Below are 18,675 nucleotides of genomic sequence, written 5' to 3'. Positions count from 1 at the left end.
GAAGTAGCATCAGTCTTTCCATGTTTGAAATGGGGATATAGAATAATATTTTAAGGTACATATGAATAAAATATGAATTATGTGAAATCATCTGGCCAACATGTTACTGATTATATGAATATTAATTTCACATCATTACAATTTTTTTTTATTCTTGGGCCTGAGTCAGTGGATGATTTGAAAAATGTTTATTAACCATCTTTGAGGAATGTAAGAAGTTCTTCTAATATGAGCATTTAAAAGAGTGAGATGATGGGCCCGGCGGCGTGGCCTAGCGGCTAAAAGTCCTCGCCTTGAACGTGCCGGGATCCCATATGGACACCGGTTCTGGTCCCGGCAGCTCCACTTCCCATCCAGCTCCCTGCTTGTGGCCTGGGAAAGCAGTCGAGGACGGCCCAAAGCTTTGGGACCCTGCACCTGCCTGTGGGATAACCCGGAAGAAGTTCCTGGATCCTGGTTTGGATCGGCACAGCACTGGCCCACTGCACTCACTTGAGGAGTGAATCAATGGACGGAAGATCTTCCTCTCTATCTCTCCTCCTCTCTGTATATCTGCCTTTCCAATAAATAAATAAATCTTTTAAAAAAAAAGTGAGATGATATGTATAAGCTTGGGCGAGTTCATCCATTCAGGGGACATCTTGGCATTCAAAACCTTAAGGGGCTTGTAGGCAGGTGTTTTATTACACGATAGTGCTGCTGCAAATCCTGATCTTTATTACTTAAGTAGAATTTTCTTCTCTCTTACAGGATACAAATCACTCCCTCCATCTGAATGCCTTGAGCCTTCTGTCCACAGAAGATAAAGTTTTGGGAGAAAATTGCAATAGAGTAAGTGTATCTGAGCTATGGATGCTGGAGAATAGATTTAACAATTGAGAACATTGCTGAAAGAAAAGCTGGGAAGGCCAGTCTTCTAGATTGTGTTGTATTGAAACCCTAACTGTTGAAGAATTTCTTTTCCTTCCTCTGATAGGAATTCTGTTAGGAGAGTTTGTTCTCTCTAATGCTAAACGTCTCTTGATTCACATTTCTCTCTTGATAACCTCCTGACCCCAGACACTTGGTTTTTCGTTCATTTAACAAACATGTACTGAGTGGCTACCTCATCAGTACCGTCTCAGTGCTGGACTTAATTGTGGTAATGGGTGTGGCTTGCCTTTGAGGAGCTTAAAATCTAGAATTGTAAGATATAGGCAGCAATCTGGTTTCTACACTTACTTGGACCCTGAGGTTGGCCCAGACTTAGTGTCTGTCCTTTTTAAACCCGAAGTATTAAGTGTTGGAAGGTAAGGACCTATGCAGACCTCTGTAAGTAACAAACACATTTCTGTCTTCTTTTTTTTTTTTAATTGGAAAGACAGATTTACAGAGAGAAAGAGGCAGAGAGAAAGATCTTCCACTTGCTGGCTTACTCCCCAAGTGACCAGAATGGCCGGAGCTGAGCCAATCTGAAACCAGGAGCCAGGAACATCTTCTGGGTCTCCCATATGGCTGCAGGGTCTCAGAGAGGAATAGACAGAAAGATCGTCCATCTGCTGGTTCACTCCCCAAGTGACTGCAACAGCCAGAGCTGAGCCAGTCCAAAGCCAGGAGCTTCTTCTGGGTCTCCCACGTGGGTGCATGGTCCCAAGGCTTTGAGCCGTCCTCTACTGCTTTCCTAGACTATCAGCAGGGAGCTGAAAGGGAGGAGCAGCCAGGTCATGAACCGGTGCCCATATGGGATCATGATGTGTGCAAGGCGAGGATTTAGCTGCTGAACCGTTGTGCCGGGCCCGACATTCTGTCTTACCTGCTTTGTTCCTATTGGTCGTCCATTTTCCTGCCATTCTTGTTGGTCTGTGGTGTTACTTACAAACCTTGTGTTAATCCTGAGCTTTTAGGTTCCTTTGAAACTGAGTGTTTTCCCATGTTACCAATACTAGTTCTGAGTCTGGACTTTTTTGCCTCCCTACCACCCCCACTTTTGACAAATAAGTACAGCATAGGCTGGATTTTCTGTCACGGTACCAATAATTGTAATAGAAGTATGGAAGTACCTCCAGAAATTTGTGGAAAATTAAAGATGTTTGTTCTTGCAGTCTCTTCCTCATATAATTTTTCCATGAATCTAATTTTTGTTTTACAGATTTATTTATTTATTTGAGAGGAATAGTTCTAGAGAGAGATTTTCTATCTGATAGTTCCCTGCCAAAATGACCAGGAACCAGGAACTGTATCAAATCTTGCAATCCCACGTGGGTGTAAGGGGCCCAGTCGTTTAGGCTGCCTTGTGCTGCCTTGCTAGGCACTTGGCAGGGAGGAAGATCAAAAGCCAAACTGCCAGGACTCAAACCAGTGCTCCTATGGGCTGCTGGCATTGGAGATTACTGCTTAATGTGCCGTATCAGCTCTGCTCTTTCTGCAGATCTTTGGAGGCTCTGCGTTGTTGGAGAGAGCCTGAATGAATCACCAGTGCTGAGATTCATTGAGTCAATTGCAGTACTTTAAAGGAAGGTTCTTGAGCCTTCCTGGTTGGTGTCTAAAAATGCACTTAAGGGCCTGGTGCGGTGGCCTGACAGCTAAAGTCCTCGCCTTGAACACGCCAGGATCCCATATGCCACCGGTTCTGGTCCTGGTGGCTCCAGTTCTTTTCCTGCTCCCTGCTTGTGGCCTGGGAAAGCAGTTGAGGACAGCCCTAAGCCTTGGGACCCTGCACCTGCGTGGGAGACCTGGAGAAGGTTCCTGGCTCCTCGCTTTGAATCAGTGCAGCACTGGCCGTTGTGCTCACTTGGGGAGTGAATCATTGGATGGAAGATCTTCCTTTCTTTGTCTCTCCTCCTCTCTGTATATCTGCCTTTGCAATAAAATAAATAAATCTTAAAAAAGAAAATAAAAAATAAAAATGCACTTAAAAACTTACTGGTTCAAAATGCATAGAGACAGATCTTTTTTACACTAGTTTACTTGCCAAATGCCTGGGGCTGGGCCAGGCCAAAGCCGGTAGCCTGCAGCTCAATCCATGCTTCCCACAGAAGTGGCAGGGACTCAAGAACTCAACTCACCACTTCTAACTCCCAGAGTGTGCAGTGACGAGAAGCGGGATTAAAAGTGGAGCAAGGACTCAAACTAGAAATACTGAACAAAATATGAAGCATAAATATGGTCCCACAGCAAGCAAAGGTAACCTGGATGGGTAAGGTATTGTAGTGAGATGGCGTGGGCAATCCCGCATTGAGTTGCTGGTTCAACTGCCAGAGCTAAGCCAATCCAGTCAGGAGCCTGGAGCCTCTTCAGGTCTCACACGTGGTTTTAGAGTCTTAAGGGCTTGAGCCATCCTCCAATACTTTCCCAGTCCACAAGCAGGGAGCTGGAGAGAAAATGGACAGCCGGAACACGAACTGGTACCCATTTGGGATCTTGAAGGTTGCAAAGTGAGGATTTAGCCATTCAATCATTGCACTGGGCCAAGTGAATCTTCTGTTCCACTGCTGATCAGTTTCCTGCTGATGCTCTTGGGAAAGAAACAAAAGGTGGCTGTCAAGTTATTTGGCCCCTGCAACCTGTGGGAAACCTGGGTGAAGCTCTTGGCTTCAGTCTGATCTAGCCCTGGCCATTGTGGCCGTTTAGGAAGATGGAAGGTTTCTTTCTCTCTTTCTCCCTCTTTGCCTCCTTATTTTTCAGTAACTGTGCATTAAACATTGAAAAGGAAGCCTGGAAGAAGGAGCTGCTTGGGAGGTAGTAAAGGGCACTGGTTGGGCTTGCTGCCTTAATGGCTTCTCTGCCTCAGGCAGAGCTCAGTTGTCACTAAAGCCTTCCTGAGTTGAGTAATCAGAGGGAGGGTGGAGTTCAGGGTGATCATTGTACCTGGATAGTTAAGGAGAATAGTCTGAAAAGAAGTAAGTCAGAGCGAGGAGCCCAGGCTCTGTGTGCAAACCGCCCACAGCTCTGCACCTGCGGGTGTGTGGGACTGACTGTGCTTTTCAGTTAAGAAGCACAGATTCCAGGGGTAAGAGAATGTTCAGATAAACAAATCAACACTTGCCCAAGCAGTGTAACAGAATCTGGAGTCTCTACAGTATGTTGTTTGCAATGTCCACAGCAATCCAAACATGTGAAAAGGCAAGAAAGCATTGCCCTACTTAAGAGCAAAGGTGGGCCTGGCGCCATGGCTTAGAGGCCAAAGTCCTCGCCTTGAACACGCTGGGATCCCATATGGACACCAGTTCTGGTTCCGGCAGATCTACTTCCCATCCAGCTCCCTGCTTGTGGCCTGGGAAAGCAGTCGAGGACAACCCAAAGCCTTGGGACCCTGCACCTGCATGGGAGACCTGGAGGAGGTTCCTGGCTCCTGGCTTCAGCTCGGCACAGCACCAGCCATTGCAGTCACTTGGGGAGTGAATCATCGGATGGAAGATCTTCCTCTCTATCTCTCCTCTTCTCTGTATATCTGACTTGTAATAAAAATAAATAAGTCTTTAAAAAAGAGAGAGAAAATGTGATATAATCTAACCATAGTGAACGTAGATGTAAGGCTCAAGGACGTAAACAAATATGCTTGCAACGATTGAACACATAGGAAATTCCAGGAGAGAGACGAAGGCTTGTTCTAGAACCACAAACTACATAGGAAATTCTAGAACTAAACATTATATATGAAGTAAAAATTCACTGGAATATTCACAGAGCAGAAATGACAGATGCAAGAATCAATTACATTGAAAGTAGATTGGTAGAAATGAATCTATCTGAAAAACAGAGGAAAGTTTATGGACAAGTGTTTGGCTTAGCAGCTAAGGCAGTAAGTGTTTGAGGTTTCCCGATTCCAGCTTCCTGCTAACAGAGACCCTGGGAGGCGGCAGGTGGTGCTACTAGTGCCTGAGTCCCTGCGTTGTGCCTGGGAGACTCAGATCGAGTTCCAGGTTCCTGATATTGACCGAGCCCAACTCCAGTCTTGTTGGCATTTGGGAAGTGAACCAGTGGATGGTATATCTTCTCTCTCTTCCTGTTTGTATGTCTTTCTTTTCCCCTGTCTTTTAGAGAGAAATAGAAAAATACTAGTTTTTAAAGACATTTAATTTGTTTTTTATGACGTATTCAAATTTCAGAACCAGTGTCCTCAATGAAGTTACCCTGGGTGAATGTCTAAACTACCCAACTTAAGATTTATTGGTGTAATGCTTTTTGATATTTAACTTAATATGTGGCTTAGAAATCCACTCTTTGGCCAGGAGCTTTCTGGAGCTGTGGAGTTGCCAGAGGAGGTGGCCTGGCATAAGGGAACATTGAGCACATATAAAAAAGGAAGCCTTCTCTACCATGGTTTACATCATCAAACAGGGTGCTGTAGCCCTTGGAGTGTCATCATGTCTGGTCCCTTGGTACCCAGCAAGGATACCAGATTTTGCAGGAGTTTAAGTTTTTTGAACTAAGGTCATACTTCCTTAAAACATTACTGCTTTTATTGAATTGTTTGATTTAATTATTTGAAAGAGAACTTCTATCTGCTGAGTCGCTCCTGCGGATGCTGCAATACCCAAGCTTGGGCCAAAACCAGTCTGAGATATCAGTCCAGGTCTCCCTGACGGGTGGAGAAATGCGGTTACGTGAGCCATCAGAAGTTCTCTCCCATAGTTTGCATTAGCAAGAAGCTGGCTTAGTTGTGGGACCTGGACTCTGTGCTTGGGGGTCTCATGCCAGATGCTGTGTTTAAAGTGGCAACTTAACTGCTGTGCCAGCTGCTCACCCCTGCCCAGGGATGTGTTTCTTTCTTTCCCAAGGATTTAAAACTTACATTTGAGGGCCCGGCATGATGGCACAGTGGTTAAGGTCCTCGCCTTGCATGCCCTAGGATCCCATATGGGCACCGGTTCTATCCCGGCAGCTCTGCTTCCCTTCCAGCTCCCTGCTTGTGGCCTGGGAAAGCAGTCGAGGACGGCCCAAAGCTTTGAGACCCTGCACCTGCACGGGAGACCCGGAAGAGGCTCCTGGCTTCGGATTGGCTCAGCTCCAGCCGTTGCGGCCGCCTGGGGAGCGAATCATCGGACGGAAGATCTTCCTCTCTGTCTCTCCTCTCTGTATATCCGCCTTTCCAATAAAAATAAATCTTTTAAAATATATATATATTTGAAAGAATTAGAGAAAGAAATCTTCATCTGCTCGTGCATTCACCAAATAGCCATAACGGCAAGGGTTGGGCCAGGCTAGAGCCAGGAGCCTGAAACTGCCCAAGTCTCCCACCTAGGTAGCAAGGACCCAAGCATTTGAGACATCATTCACTGCTCTCTTGCATGTGTTAAGAGAGCTCTGGAAACTGAAGTGGAGCAGCCAGGACTTGAACAGTACTCAAATGGGATGCTGGCGTCACAAGCAGCATTTTTCTTTTTGTTAAGATATATGTTTAAAGTCAGAGTTCCAGGGAGAGTAGGAGACAGAAATATCTTGGCATCTGCTGGTCCACTCCCCAAAGGACCAAAACAACCATAGCTGGCCTAGACTGAAGTTAGGAGCCAGCTTCTTCCAGATCTCCCACGTGGGTGAAGGAACCCAAGCACTTTGGCCATCTTGTGCTGTTTTCCCAAGTGCATTAACAGGAAGCTGGATATGAAGTGGGGCAGCTGGACATGAACTGACACCCATATGTGATATAGTACTGCAGGCGGTGGCTTAACTCACTGCACCACAGCTTTGATCCCCCGCAGGCAGCATGCACCCACTGCTTTGTTTTTTAGAAATGAGGACTTGTAGGGACCAGCACTGTGGTGTGTAGCACACTGGACCCCTGTCTGCAGTGCTGGCATTTCATGTGGGTGGGAATGATCATGAGGAAGTTGCAAACCTTATGGGTTCATGGAAGTGAGCTCACTGTCTTTCAGCTTGGATTTCACTACTTTGTTAGATTAGAGGGTAGTGGTGTACCAATCAGCATTTCTTTTTTTTTTTTAAGATATTTTAATTTTTATTGGAAAGTCAAATATACAAAGAAGAGGAGAGACAGAGAGGAAGATCTTCCATCCACTGTTTTACTCCCTGAGTGGCCACAGCAGCCAGAGCTGAGCCAGTTTGAAGCCAGGAACCTCTTTCGGGTCTCCCACGTGGGTGCAGGGTCCCAAGGCTCTAGGACGTCCTTGACTGCTTTCCCAGGCCACAAGCAGGGAGCTGGATGGGAAGTGGAGCTGCTGGGATAAGAACCAGCAGCCATATGGGATCCCAGTGCTTTCAAGGTGAGGACTTTAGCTGCTAGGCCACGCCGCCGGGCCCCTGGAGGTTTCTTAAGGATGCAGTCAGTCCCCACACCCTATTCCTAAGTTAGAACTGAGCCGAAGGGCAGAAGGCAGTGTTCTACTCTGAATCCCAACACTAGAAGGGCTTGCTTAGTCTGCGGTTAGGTTTGTTTATGCAAAACTGATGCAAATGAAACAGTGGCATTGTTCCCATCTTCCTGCCCCACCCTGCGAGGCAGTGGAGCAATTGGGACATGAAGCGTTGCCCATATGGGATGTCAGTGCCTGTAGGTGGAGGATTAGCCAATTGAGCCATCGTGCCAGCCCTCACATGGAAAGATTGAAATCCACATTGAGAGGCTTACCTCTCTCTGGGTGACATCCCACAGGGGTTTTTGTCCTCACGTCCCAACATATTGGCAATCAGAATCACTAGATTTCCTTCTTTCTTCCAGGGCTTGGAATCGTGCTCAAGAGATTGAGCCCTCGTGGTAGGCATGGGGGGGGGGGTAGGGATTTTCATCTCCAGGGAGTGCTGAGTGGTGGACAGCCCCCAGGTTCCCCATCCCAGAAGCAGAATTGTTAAATGGCTCTCACAGGTTGGCACTAGTGGAAAAATCTGGCCCAAAGATAAGTTTTAGCTTGGTGTATATATAGTGCTTTAAATTATTTTAAATTTTTTGTTAGATAAAATTTCACATGAAGGTCTAATTTTGAGAGTGGGCATGTAACCCAGCAATTGAGGGGGCCGTGTCCCACGTGAGGGCAACTAGATTTGAGTTTGAGCTCCACCTGCGGTTTCGGCGCCTGCTGACGTGTGCTCTGGGAGGCTGGAGGCTGTGGCTCCAGTTGTTGGGTCCCTGCACAAGGTGGGAACCGTGGATCTCTGAACTCCATGCTTTGACATCACTCCACATGTTGTAGGCATTTGGAGACTGAACCTGCAGATGGAAGCTCTTCTCACGTCTCTTTTTCAAACAAAAATAAAATAAACCTTTAAACAACAACAACATCAAATAATACCCTTTCTTGTTGTGGCTCTGCGGGTTAAACCGCCTGCTCTAATGCCATCGTTCCATATTGGCATGCAGGTTGGAGTCCGGGCTGCACAACTTTGCATCAGGTTTCCTGCTGATGTACCTGGAGAGCAAGTGGAAGATGGCCCAAGTGCTTGGCCTCCCACCACTCCGTTTGGGAGAATTGGATGGAGTTTCAGGCCCAGACCTAACTGTTGTACCTTTGGCGAGTGAACTAATAGATAGAATATTTATTTTTCTCTGTGTCTGCCTGCCTGCCTCTCCCTCTCTCTCTGAATCTATGAGATTGGCACGGTGGCTCTATAGGCTAATGCCCTGCCTTGAAATGCTCCTATCCCATACAGGTGCCAGTGGTAGTCCTGGTTGCTCCACTTGTGATCCAATTCCCTGCTTTATAGCCTAGGAAAGCAGCGGACAATGGCTCGAGTCCTTGGGCACTTGCACTCACATGGGAGACCCAGAAGAAGCTCCTGGCTCCTGGCTCCAGATGGCTTAACTGTGGCCATTGTGTCCACCTGGGGATATACCAGCAGATGGAAGATCCTCTCTTTGTCTCTCCTTTTCTCTATAACTACCTTTCATTTTTTTCTGTCTTTTAAAAAATTTATTTTTATTGGAAAGGCAGATTTACAGAGAGAAGGAGAGACAGAAAGTCTTCTGTCTGCCTGTTTATTCTCCAAGTGACTGAAACGGCTAGAGCTGAGCCAATCCGAAGCCAGGAGCTTCTTCTTGGTCTTCCATGCAGGCACAGGATCCCAAGACCCTGGCCCATCTTTGACTGTTTTCCCAGGCCACAGGCAGCGAGCTGGATGGGAACTGGTGCCCACCATGCAAGGCAAGGATACAGTCATCAGAGTATAGTACCAGGCCCTAAATCTACCTTTCAAATAATCTAATTAAAAAATCTATAAGAGAATCTTTAGGAAAAGTAAATGGGTGCTTTAGGACATCTGCTCAGGTGTGCTGCAGGCTCCGTCCAGTCTTCCCTGCCTCGCCGCCCTCCTTGCTTCTGTGGCTTGCCTGAACCTCTGCAGGCCTTTGCCACACTTGTCCTGCTTGCAGGGGCGGACAGCAGAAGGAGCATTGGCTGCTCCTCCTCCCCTGACTAACGTCAGTGATCCTTTAGTGCCTGCCGGCCTCTGAGCTGCGCTGTCCTCCCTCCTTATCTTTTTAAAATGCCTCTGACCTTTTTATCAAGTGTGAGACTATTACTGTTGCTTGTCATTGTATGTTCCTTTGTGCATGTTTGTTTTCTTGCCATGTGTACATATTAAAATATAGTAGATATTAAGTATGACCTTGGAAGATATTATGCAAGAACAAAATAGATATGGAGACATGACTTTAAAAACAAAGTAGATATTAAGTAATGACCTTGGAAGGTATTTTATTATTTAAGAAAAGCAAATAATAGGGTAATTGTGTTGGTTCATTTTCTGTTGCTAATAATACCACATTAATTTTTTTCTTTTAAGATTTATTTATTTTAAAAAAAGATTTATTTGGAAGGCAGAGTTTACAGAGTAGAGGTGGGAGAGGAGAGAGTCACGTGAGGTACCTTCCACCTACTGCTTTACTCACTAAATGGTTGCGCAGGTGGCCACAAAATCTGGAGTTGAGCTGATCCAGAGCCAAGAGCCCCAAGTTTTTCTGGGTCTCTCACATGCATAGCAGGGGTTCAGGCATTTGGACCACCTTCTGCTGCTTTCCCAGATACATTAGCAGGGAGCTGGATTAGAAGTGGAACAACTAGAACTTGAACTGGCACCCCTTGGAATGCCATTGTCACAGGTGCCATCTTGTTAGGCCGCAATGTCAGCCTCCCACAGTGAGTTTTGAAGTAAGAGACAGGTGTGTAAGTCTATTATGGAACTTTGTCATGGACTAATTTAATTAATTAATTAAAATAAAACTCACCTTTAGTTAAAAAAAAAAAATAGGTGTGTGTACTTCCTGGTCGCTCCCGCTTGTTATTAAACCTGCTGGTATTGGATCAGAGGACCACACCCTGAGCACGTCATCTAATCCCAATCAGCTCCCCAAGGCACCGTCTCTGCACACCCTGGTTTCCACCCTTCTAGCACCTCACAGTGGAGATTATATGTATTATATATAGCCCAGTTTTCTTGTTGAAATGTCCTCTTAGCGTAGGGATTTTAGAAAAAACTTTTAAAGGTTTATTTATTTGTTTGTAAAAGCTATACAAAGTGAGGGGAAAGAGAGATCTGTCATCCACTAATGCCACAATGGCTAGAGCTGGGCCAGGCTGAAGCCAGGGGTTAGGAACTGGTTACTGCCTTCTAGGTGAGTGGCAAGGGTTCAGGTACTTAGGCTTGGACCTAAGTACTTTCATTGCTTTCCCCAGGACTTGAATACGGAGCTGAATGGGAAGTGCAGCACCTGAGACTCAAAACTAGTACCCATATAGGATGTTGTCATTGCAGGCAATGGTTTTACCTGCTATTCCGTAACACTGGCCCCAACTTCACAAAGGCCTGGTAGCTAAATCCACACCTAACATATGCTAGGATCAGTTATGGGCACCAGTTTGTGTCCTCGCTGCTCACCTTTCCATTTAGCTCCTTGCTTGTGGTCTGGGAAAGCAGGCGAGGACAGCTGAAGTCCTTGGGACCCTGCAGCCACATGGGAGACCCAGAAGAAGCTCCTGGCTCCTGGCTTCAGATTGGTTCAGCTCTGACCATTGAGGCCACTTGGGGAGTGAACCAGAGGACAGATCTGTCTCTCCTCTCTGTAAAATCTGCCTTTCCAAGAAAAGAAAATTTATTTAATTAAAATAAATAAAAACAAAGAGAAGGAAAGACAGATCATCCATTCATTGATTCACTCCCCTAAATGGCCTTCAGTCCACTGGTTTCTTTTTCTTTTCTCTTCTCTTCTCTTTTCTTTTCTTCCTGAGTGAGAAAAAGAGAGATTTTTTGATCCTCTGGTTCACTCCCCAAATAGCTGCAGCGGCAAGGTTTGGGCCAAGATGAAGCCAAGGTTTAGAAACTCCTTGTGAGTCTCCCATGGGTGGCAAGGATTCAAGTACTGGAGCCATGTTCTGTTGCCTTCCTAAGCACATTAGGAGGAAGCTGGTTCAGAAATGGAATCCCTGGGCCTTGAACCAGTGCTGCAGAGTGGGAGCTGGCATCACAAGCAGTGGCTCAGCCTGCTGTGCCATGTCAGCTCCAACAAGCTTTCTATATAAAACACCAAGGACTTTCAGGATGTAAGATCAATCAGTGTTTCTCTCATTCTTTCTTTGTCTCTCTACCCCTCTTCATTCCCTCCCTCCCTCCTTACCTCTCTCTTTCCCTCCTTCTCTCCCTCCCTCCCTCCCTCCTTCTCTCTGTTTTCCCCTCTCTCTCTCTCTTCCTTCTCTTCCTCCTTTCTCCTTCCTCCCCCCCCCATGGCTCTGATTTTCAAATAAACATTTTTAAATAATAGGAATAATAATAATAAGTAAAGGAGCAAGTAGTAGGTTTTTGGAAGCTTTGTGTGTCACATGGTCTCTGTCACAATGGCTCAGCTCTGTGGTAGCACAAAAGCAGCACAGACAGGACGTAAATCATAGTGTCTCTGTTTGGATAAACTCTGAGAATGGCACGTCTCAGCATGCCAACTCCTGGGTCAGAGTATCTGAGGAATTAAGCCTTTAGCAGCTGGGCTGTAAGGAAACCTGTGTCCTGTCCACGTAGCAGGTGGAAGCAGGCCACACCGCACTGCTGCCGCTCTTGAGTGTGCCCATGGCCATGAGTGTCATGTCTGTTTCTCTCTATCCGGCGCAGGACCAGGACCTCAGCACAGTGTCACCAGCAATCATCTTTAAATCAATGTTCCATAGCGCCGACGATGCAGCAGTTCAAGAGGATGCTCAGCAGACAGGTTTGTTAACCATGTCAGCACTGGGAAGGAAACACACATGCATGGATACATGGAGTGACAGGGACAGTGAGATACTTCCAGCCGGCTTTCTGTGACAGGTCAAGGGCCTGGGCCTTGCTGTTCAACTCAGCTCCCGAGGGGTCTCCTTTTCCCCTAGTCCCTTGTTGGCTTTAAGAACTGGAAGAAGCTGTGAGCCTTGTCTCCTGACGTGATGTGTGGACCCGGGAACTCAGCCTCACTTGCATTGGTGTGACAGTCCATCATAATGCTTCACAGCAGAGGCATGCTCCCTCATTGTGCCAGATAAATGGATGTGTAGTCTGTTTTTGGAAAAGCCTTGGGACGCTTTTTTTTAATTAGAATTAGACTAGGCCTTCATATTTAGAGTGAGCTTTCTTGTAGAACCCAGTACTTTGACCAGAGGTGTGTCAGAATGTGCAGAGCAGAAAGCCAGCCTGCTAGCAGTGAAGGAACTGGCTATCAGGGACCTGCGCTGTCTTTTGTTGATCCCATGATGAATGTGTTTTTGTGGCTCCTGTGAGGCTTGGGATATGTATATACATTTCTATTTCTTTTTCTTGCCAGCTGCCTTGATTGAAAGTTTTAATGGTGATGCAGAGTCAGTCAGTGATGTTCCGCCACCCACAGGAAATTCAGCATCTTTATCTCTTCCACTTCTACTGCAGCCTGTCATCTCCGAGCCACCCCAGCCTCTGCTACCAGCCTCAGCTCCGTCTGCTCCTCCGCCTGCTCCCTCCCTGGGAACTGGTTCCCAGCCAGCTGCATTTGGCAACCCCCCTGCTCTCTTACAACCTCCAGAAGTGCCTGTTCCCCACAGCACGCAGTTTGCTGCTAATCATCAAGAGTTTCTTCCGCACCCCCAGGCAGCACAGCCCATCATCCCGGGACTCTCTGTTGTAGCTGGGGCTTCTGCGTCCACTGTGGCAGCACCAGCCCCATCACAAAGTACTACTGAGCCCCTGCCGGCCATGGTCCAGACTCTGCCCCTGGGTGCCAGCTCTGTCCTAACTAGCAGTCCCACCATAACCATCACCCCGACTCCCAGCGCGACTCTCCTGCAGCCCAACCTGGTCGTGGGAGAACAGAACCTACAGTGGATATTAAACGGTGCGACCAATTCTCCACAAAACCAAGAGCAAATTGTAAGTACTAGGAATAAATAAGCCAGTGGCGGTGGGTGGTGGTGTATTGACATAGGTCACATGCTCAGACATTCCGTGTGCAGGGATGCAGTCACTGGCTACCAAGGCCAAGGACTATTTCCGGAGAACCGGTTGTCTGTAGGGCAGTTAGACCATGACCTGGTCAATGGGCCCAAGGTCCAGTGGAATTGTCTGTGCTCCAGAGCCGGGGTCTAAGAAGGTGTTGGTTGGGATGGCTCTGGAAACACCCCGGCTGTTTGTTTGGATGTGTTTGAGCACCTGGTTCAGCTAGATGCCGCACTGAGCCCTCAGAAGCGTACAGTGACCAGCAGGACTTCTTTTTCGTAAAAATGGATGTTGTAGTCAGAGATCCTAAAATGCCTTGAAAGAAGCTTAGTATTACCAGTTGGTAAGGTGCCAGCTGATGCTAATAGTGATAATTTAGCAGTTGTTTTTCGCTGAGTCCTTAGAGAGTAAGGGCTACTTTGCTAGTAACCGTATAGGCAGTTAAGGTTCTAGCAGCATGTGCATCATGACTTCATGTGCACCATTTTTAGATTATGTTTTAGGTTTTATTCAATAGATAGAATTCCCGTGTGTTCTCACTGTCCAATTGGGCACATGAGTTATGCAGTGTGTAGTAGTATGTGTATCAGGTACACTATGGAATTATGTATGATACAGTTATTACCTCTAATGAAACAGCACTGATGTGTTATCATTAGCTGAAGTCCATAGCGTGCATTCCGATGATTCTTGGGCCGGGCTACCTGCATGACCGTTTCTGGAATAGTTGATCACCTTAGAAATTCCCTCTGTTCCACTCACTCATCTTTTTTCCTCCCTGCTCTACTTCTTTTTTTTTTCTGTATGTCACACACATTGTGTTAAGTAAGCTCTTTCCTAATGCATTACAACAATCCCAGGTAGTAGGTATGATTTTTACCAATGAGGAGCTTGTGTCCAGGGAGATTAAGGGAGTAGCCCAAGATCACACAGTTCTGACATGGCACAGTTGGAGTCTGAGCATCGCAGACTGGTCTCGGTACCTGTACTCTGGGCTGCTCCATGTGCTGCTCGGGAAGGGTTTCCCACGCCAAGAACTTACCGGGTGGCCACCTGGGTCAGGTGAAGTGTAGAAAAGGGTGTAGTGGGTGCTGGAGATGTGACACATGCATGCTGCGTGGACACAAACCTGAATGGGAGATTGGGGCTGAAGACCAAGAGCACTGGAATCCCAGAGCCGGGCTGGCCACTGCCTTGTGAGGAAGCCCGTCTCTCTGGCCGGCTTCCCAGAGGCCTTGGAAAGGCCTAGGCAGTGTTGGGATAAAGGTGGCCTCCAGGTAGTGTTTCCTGCCACATGAAACAGGCATCACGTTTTTCCCACCATAATCTGTTGTCACATGTCTTCCTTCTTCCCAGTTACTCTAACTCCTGTGCCCATGCCAGAAGCCTGAGTTTTTCTTCCCAGAGGCATTTCAGACACTTTGGTTTTTTCCTTAGAGGGGGTAAAAGACTTTAAGAAAAACCCTTTAAGATAAGACTTGAAGCAGAAACCCTTTAGACAGTAAACAGAGAGGTTTACTAGGGTGGTGGGGGTGCTTTTCCGGTCAGGTCACTGACTGTTCACCCCATGCCATACATTCTCTGGGCGTCATCTCATCTCCTAGACTCCTTTTAGAGGGCCTTTGGCGATCATCTTGCTTGCTCTCTATTTAAATTTACTTTTATTTATATGAAAGGCAGAGTTACAGAAAGGGAGAGGCAGAAAGGGAGAGGCCTTCTACCCACTAGTTCACATCCCAACTGACCACGGTGGTCAGGGCTGGGCAAGGGCAAAGATAGAAGCTAGGAGCTTCTTTGGGGTCTCCCACATAGCTGCAGGGTTCTAAGCACATGAGCTACCCTCTACTGCTTTCCTAGGAGCTTTAACAAGGAGCGGGATCAAAGTGGAGCAGCCAGGACTCAAAACTGGTATTGTTATGGAATGACAGTGTCATAGGCAGCCACTTAACCAGCTATACCACAGCACAGGGCCCAATCGGGTCCATTTTTACAAACGAGGAAACTAAGTGTCTAAGAAGTTCAGTCATGGTCTGACCCCAGTGCTTGGGCTTGCAGCCAGGTGTGGCAGAGCCCAGGATTTGTTCTTGAACTGTCTTGTGCAGTTCTCGGCACTGCCCATGGTCTTCACAGGGCTATTTGTGAGAGGAAACCTTGGCCTGAAGCCTAGAGGGCAGGCTAGCCCTGGGGCTGCCCCGACAAGGCCATCAGCCTCAAGCAGCGACTTGAAGGAAGCTTTGGATGCAGGCGCAGGCGAGTCATTGGACCAGGCAGCTGGGAGGCAGCCAAGGAGTGGAGTACAAAGCTGGCTACACGGTCAGCACAGAATGTCACCCAGTGCAGTGACCTCAGACCAGAGCACAGACAAAACATCCCTCAGTACAAAAACCTGTGGACACAGAGGACTCTCTATGCCTGTGGTTGACCACTGGAGCTGGGGGAGTGTGAGCCCCTTGGATGTCCGCCGTCTAGGAGTGGCCGTAACCATGCGATTGCTTTCCCCCCCAGCAGCAAGCACCTAAGGTTGAGAAGGTGTTCTTCACTACTGCAGTGCCCGTAGCCAGTAGCGCAGGTAAGTCATTGTGTGTCGGTGGTAAGGGCACCTCAGCTCTGAGCCTGTCGAGGCACAGGAAATTGTTGCTTTCCCAGTTTCTGAATCTTTAAAAATCTTGAAGTGACCTTGGCTTTTTAATTGTTACGAGGGTATTTCATATTCTTATAACTTAAAAAAAATTAGTGTACTTAAAAAAGAAAAAATAATAGTGTATTTCAGGCATAAATACTGTATTTGACATTCTTTATCTGGTAATGATGCCTTCCTTTTACATACTGCCTTTAAACATAGCCAGAAAAAAAATCTGAATCACAGTTAATACTAAAGAGAGTAGTTGTTAAATCATTGAACTCTTTCTAATTGCGATAATGAAGAAATAGCATCTGGGCCAGAGGCTCATGGAGAGCTGAAAGGTTCTGTTATTCAAGTCCCTTGTGTGGCACATCAGGAACCTCGGGCCTGGAGGGCTGAAATGCCCCCACAGGTCCTGTGTGGACTGGTGGCAGAACCAAAACACGGCCTCTCAGGCCTCCTTCCTCGGTTCTGCCCATTGGTCTGTGGCTCTCGGGTCAGACAGAGCGTGGCTGAATTCAGAGAGAGACTGCACACGTGGGAGGCTGGCAGTGTACAGAGATGGGCTGTCACGTGCTTTGTGGCCTGCACAGATGAGTGAGTGCAGTCTCTCGGGCAGGCCGGGTTAAGCCGTACCTGTGCCAGTGGAGAGAGGTGCAGAAGAAAGAGAGCAGCACGGTGTGCGTGTGTGCGCACGTGTGCCAGGAAGCACACTGCCAGCTTCACTGAGGCCAGGCCTCTCCCAGGAGCCCACAGGAAGCACCTCCTGGAGGCTTCACAAGAAATGGGGAGGAGATGCTGGGTCCAAAAGACAAGCATCACTTGTCCAGACAAAAACCATGTGCCTGGGGGTAGCAGGCTAGGTCAAAGGTTGGATCCATAGGCCCAAAGACAGAAAGACTGTGTCAGGGAAAGGCAGCGTGTGCTGTGGCTGGCAGGGAAGGTGCAGCAGAGAACGGCCAGCCCTGCAGGGTACTGCGAGCTGGTGTGTGTGGCTGAGGCTCAGAGGGAGGGGGCCGTATCAGAGACTTGTGACCTGAAAAGAAAGGTGGCCCAGTCTAAAGCAGAACGACATCAGGGCCCAGTCACCCATGGGGCACCCAGCGCTCGCCCCTCATGCCCTGCCCTGTGTCTTTCTTGCCTCTTGCAGGGAGCTCTGTCCAGCAGATCGGCCTCAGTCTCCCCGTCATCATCATTAAACAAGAGGAGGCCTGTCAGTGTCAGTGCGCATGCCGGGACTCTGCCAAGGAGCGGGCGGCTGGCCGCAGGAAGGGCTGCTCCTCCCCGCCCCCTGCAGAGGCCAACCCGCTGCCTCCCGAGGGGCCCAGCCTGTCATTGCCGCAGACTTTTTCATTACCGCTTGTCCCCCTGTTGTCCTCATCCACCGCACCCTCTTCTTGTGAGCAGAGCAGACAGACAGAGACTCCTTCGCACTCTCAGACAGAAATGGGGGCCATGGATGTGTCAGAGCTCCTGGCCGTCCAGGGCGTCAGCACCCCGTCCACTGGCATTCCCATCGAAGCACTACTGCAGAGGGAGGAGGAGATGGGCCTGGCCAGCAGCTTCTCCAAGTGAACGGCCCAGGACAGGCAGCTGGCAGGAGGCGTGAGGTGCCAAGCCGACCGTCATGGGGTCAGAATTTGAAGGATGAAGAAACCTACTGTTTGAAATGCTTGCCTTTCAGACATCTTTTTCTTTATTCACATACCAGGAGCATCCATTTTAAGGAACTGATCTTTGGAAAAAAACAAACAAACAAAAAACCAACAAAAAAAAAAAGCTAAGTTATAAATGAACTGTTTGGCTGCACTGTTTGTCACTTTTGCTTATTGTCATGTGAACTTGGAAATTAAGGTTACTCGTGCGCATAAAAATTCTAAATGAAAGGGTGTGGTTTCCATCTATCTGACACTGCCCATCACTCGCACTGGGGATCTTTGTGGACTGGGCAGAAAGTTGGACGTGTTGGGTGTGGCTCCTCCCTGTGTGTGTCTTTTGAATCTGAGGCTGAAGACTGCTGCAGAGGCCAGAGCCTCGCCCTCTCCGCGAGGGCGGTGGCAAGCGGGGACAGCTGTGGAGCAGGCCGACTGCAGGTGAGCTGGCTTTGTTGGTGGCGCTCGCGACACTAGCGCAGGGCTCCTGGGCCTGAGCCCAGGCTGCAGGATGAGCTGGCCCTGCAGGACCCTGGGCAGGTAGTTAAGTGCGGTCTGTCACAGTTGTGTGTGCAGAGCAGGCTCTGGCAACACGACCACAGTCTCCCCCCATGCCAGACACCTCTCAGTTGGCAGGGCTTGCAGGTCGCAGTGAATTTGCCATGGGGAATGTGCCTGTTGGGTCCTAGGGTGAACATGTGGCTGTAGTTCGGTGGTGGTTGGTGATCTGCCTTCTCTTAATGACATTTTCTTCCTCAGAGCACAAAGGCTGCATTTTGCTTCTCAAAAGGTGCAGATTGAAGCGAGTTTGTGTGTGGTGGCATGGAATCGGCAGGCTGTGTGTCCTGGTGCCAGGGTCTAGCCAGGCTTTCAGCCTTCCTTCCTCTGACCTCTGCCTCTCACCCTGCTGGATTCTGCCTGGTACAGTGCATACCAGGCGATGACTTGCTTGGCATAATCGTGATTTCTGAAACAAAAAGGAAAGACAAAAAAAAAAAAAGACAAAAAAAAATGAACGATGATTTTCTACTCAGGGTAAAAACATAA

General features: G+C 47.9%; 1 protein-coding gene across 4 annotated transcripts in view; it reads left to right on the top strand.

Moving 5' to 3' along the window:
• The window catches only part of MTF1 (metal regulatory transcription factor 1), a 54,942-nt gene extending 36,341 nt beyond the window's left edge, over positions 1-18,601 (top strand). For 2 of the 4 annotated variants that reach the window (XM_040974242.1, XM_040974239.1), the window contains 5 exons: positions 751-831; positions 12,028-12,124; positions 12,710-13,287; positions 15,859-15,922; positions 17,127-18,601. In XM_040974242.1, the coding sequence (XP_040830176.1) occupies positions 751-831; positions 12,028-12,124; positions 12,710-13,287; positions 15,859-15,922; positions 17,127-17,551 (1,245 nt within the window). In that variant the 3' untranslated portion in view covers positions 17,552-18,601. Of the gene's footprint in view, positions 1-750; positions 838-12,027; positions 12,125-12,709; positions 13,288-15,858; positions 15,923-17,126 lie in introns of all 4 variants that reach the window. The other 2 variants (XM_040974240.1, XM_040974241.1) reach the window with 2 other exon arrangements.
• Positions 18,602-18,675: the final 74 nt, after the last annotated feature.

The sequence above is a fragment of the Ochotona curzoniae genome, unplaced genomic scaffold (assembly GCF_017591425.1).
Source record: "Ochotona curzoniae isolate NIBS_2020 unplaced genomic scaffold, NIBS_Ocur_1.0 contig_2404, whole genome shotgun sequence".
Classification (NCBI taxonomy): domain Eukaryota; kingdom Metazoa; phylum Chordata; class Mammalia; order Lagomorpha; family Ochotonidae; genus Ochotona; species Ochotona curzoniae.
The sequence above is the reverse complement of the archived record's forward strand: the minus strand, read 5'-3'. Positions and strand labels throughout refer to the sequence as shown.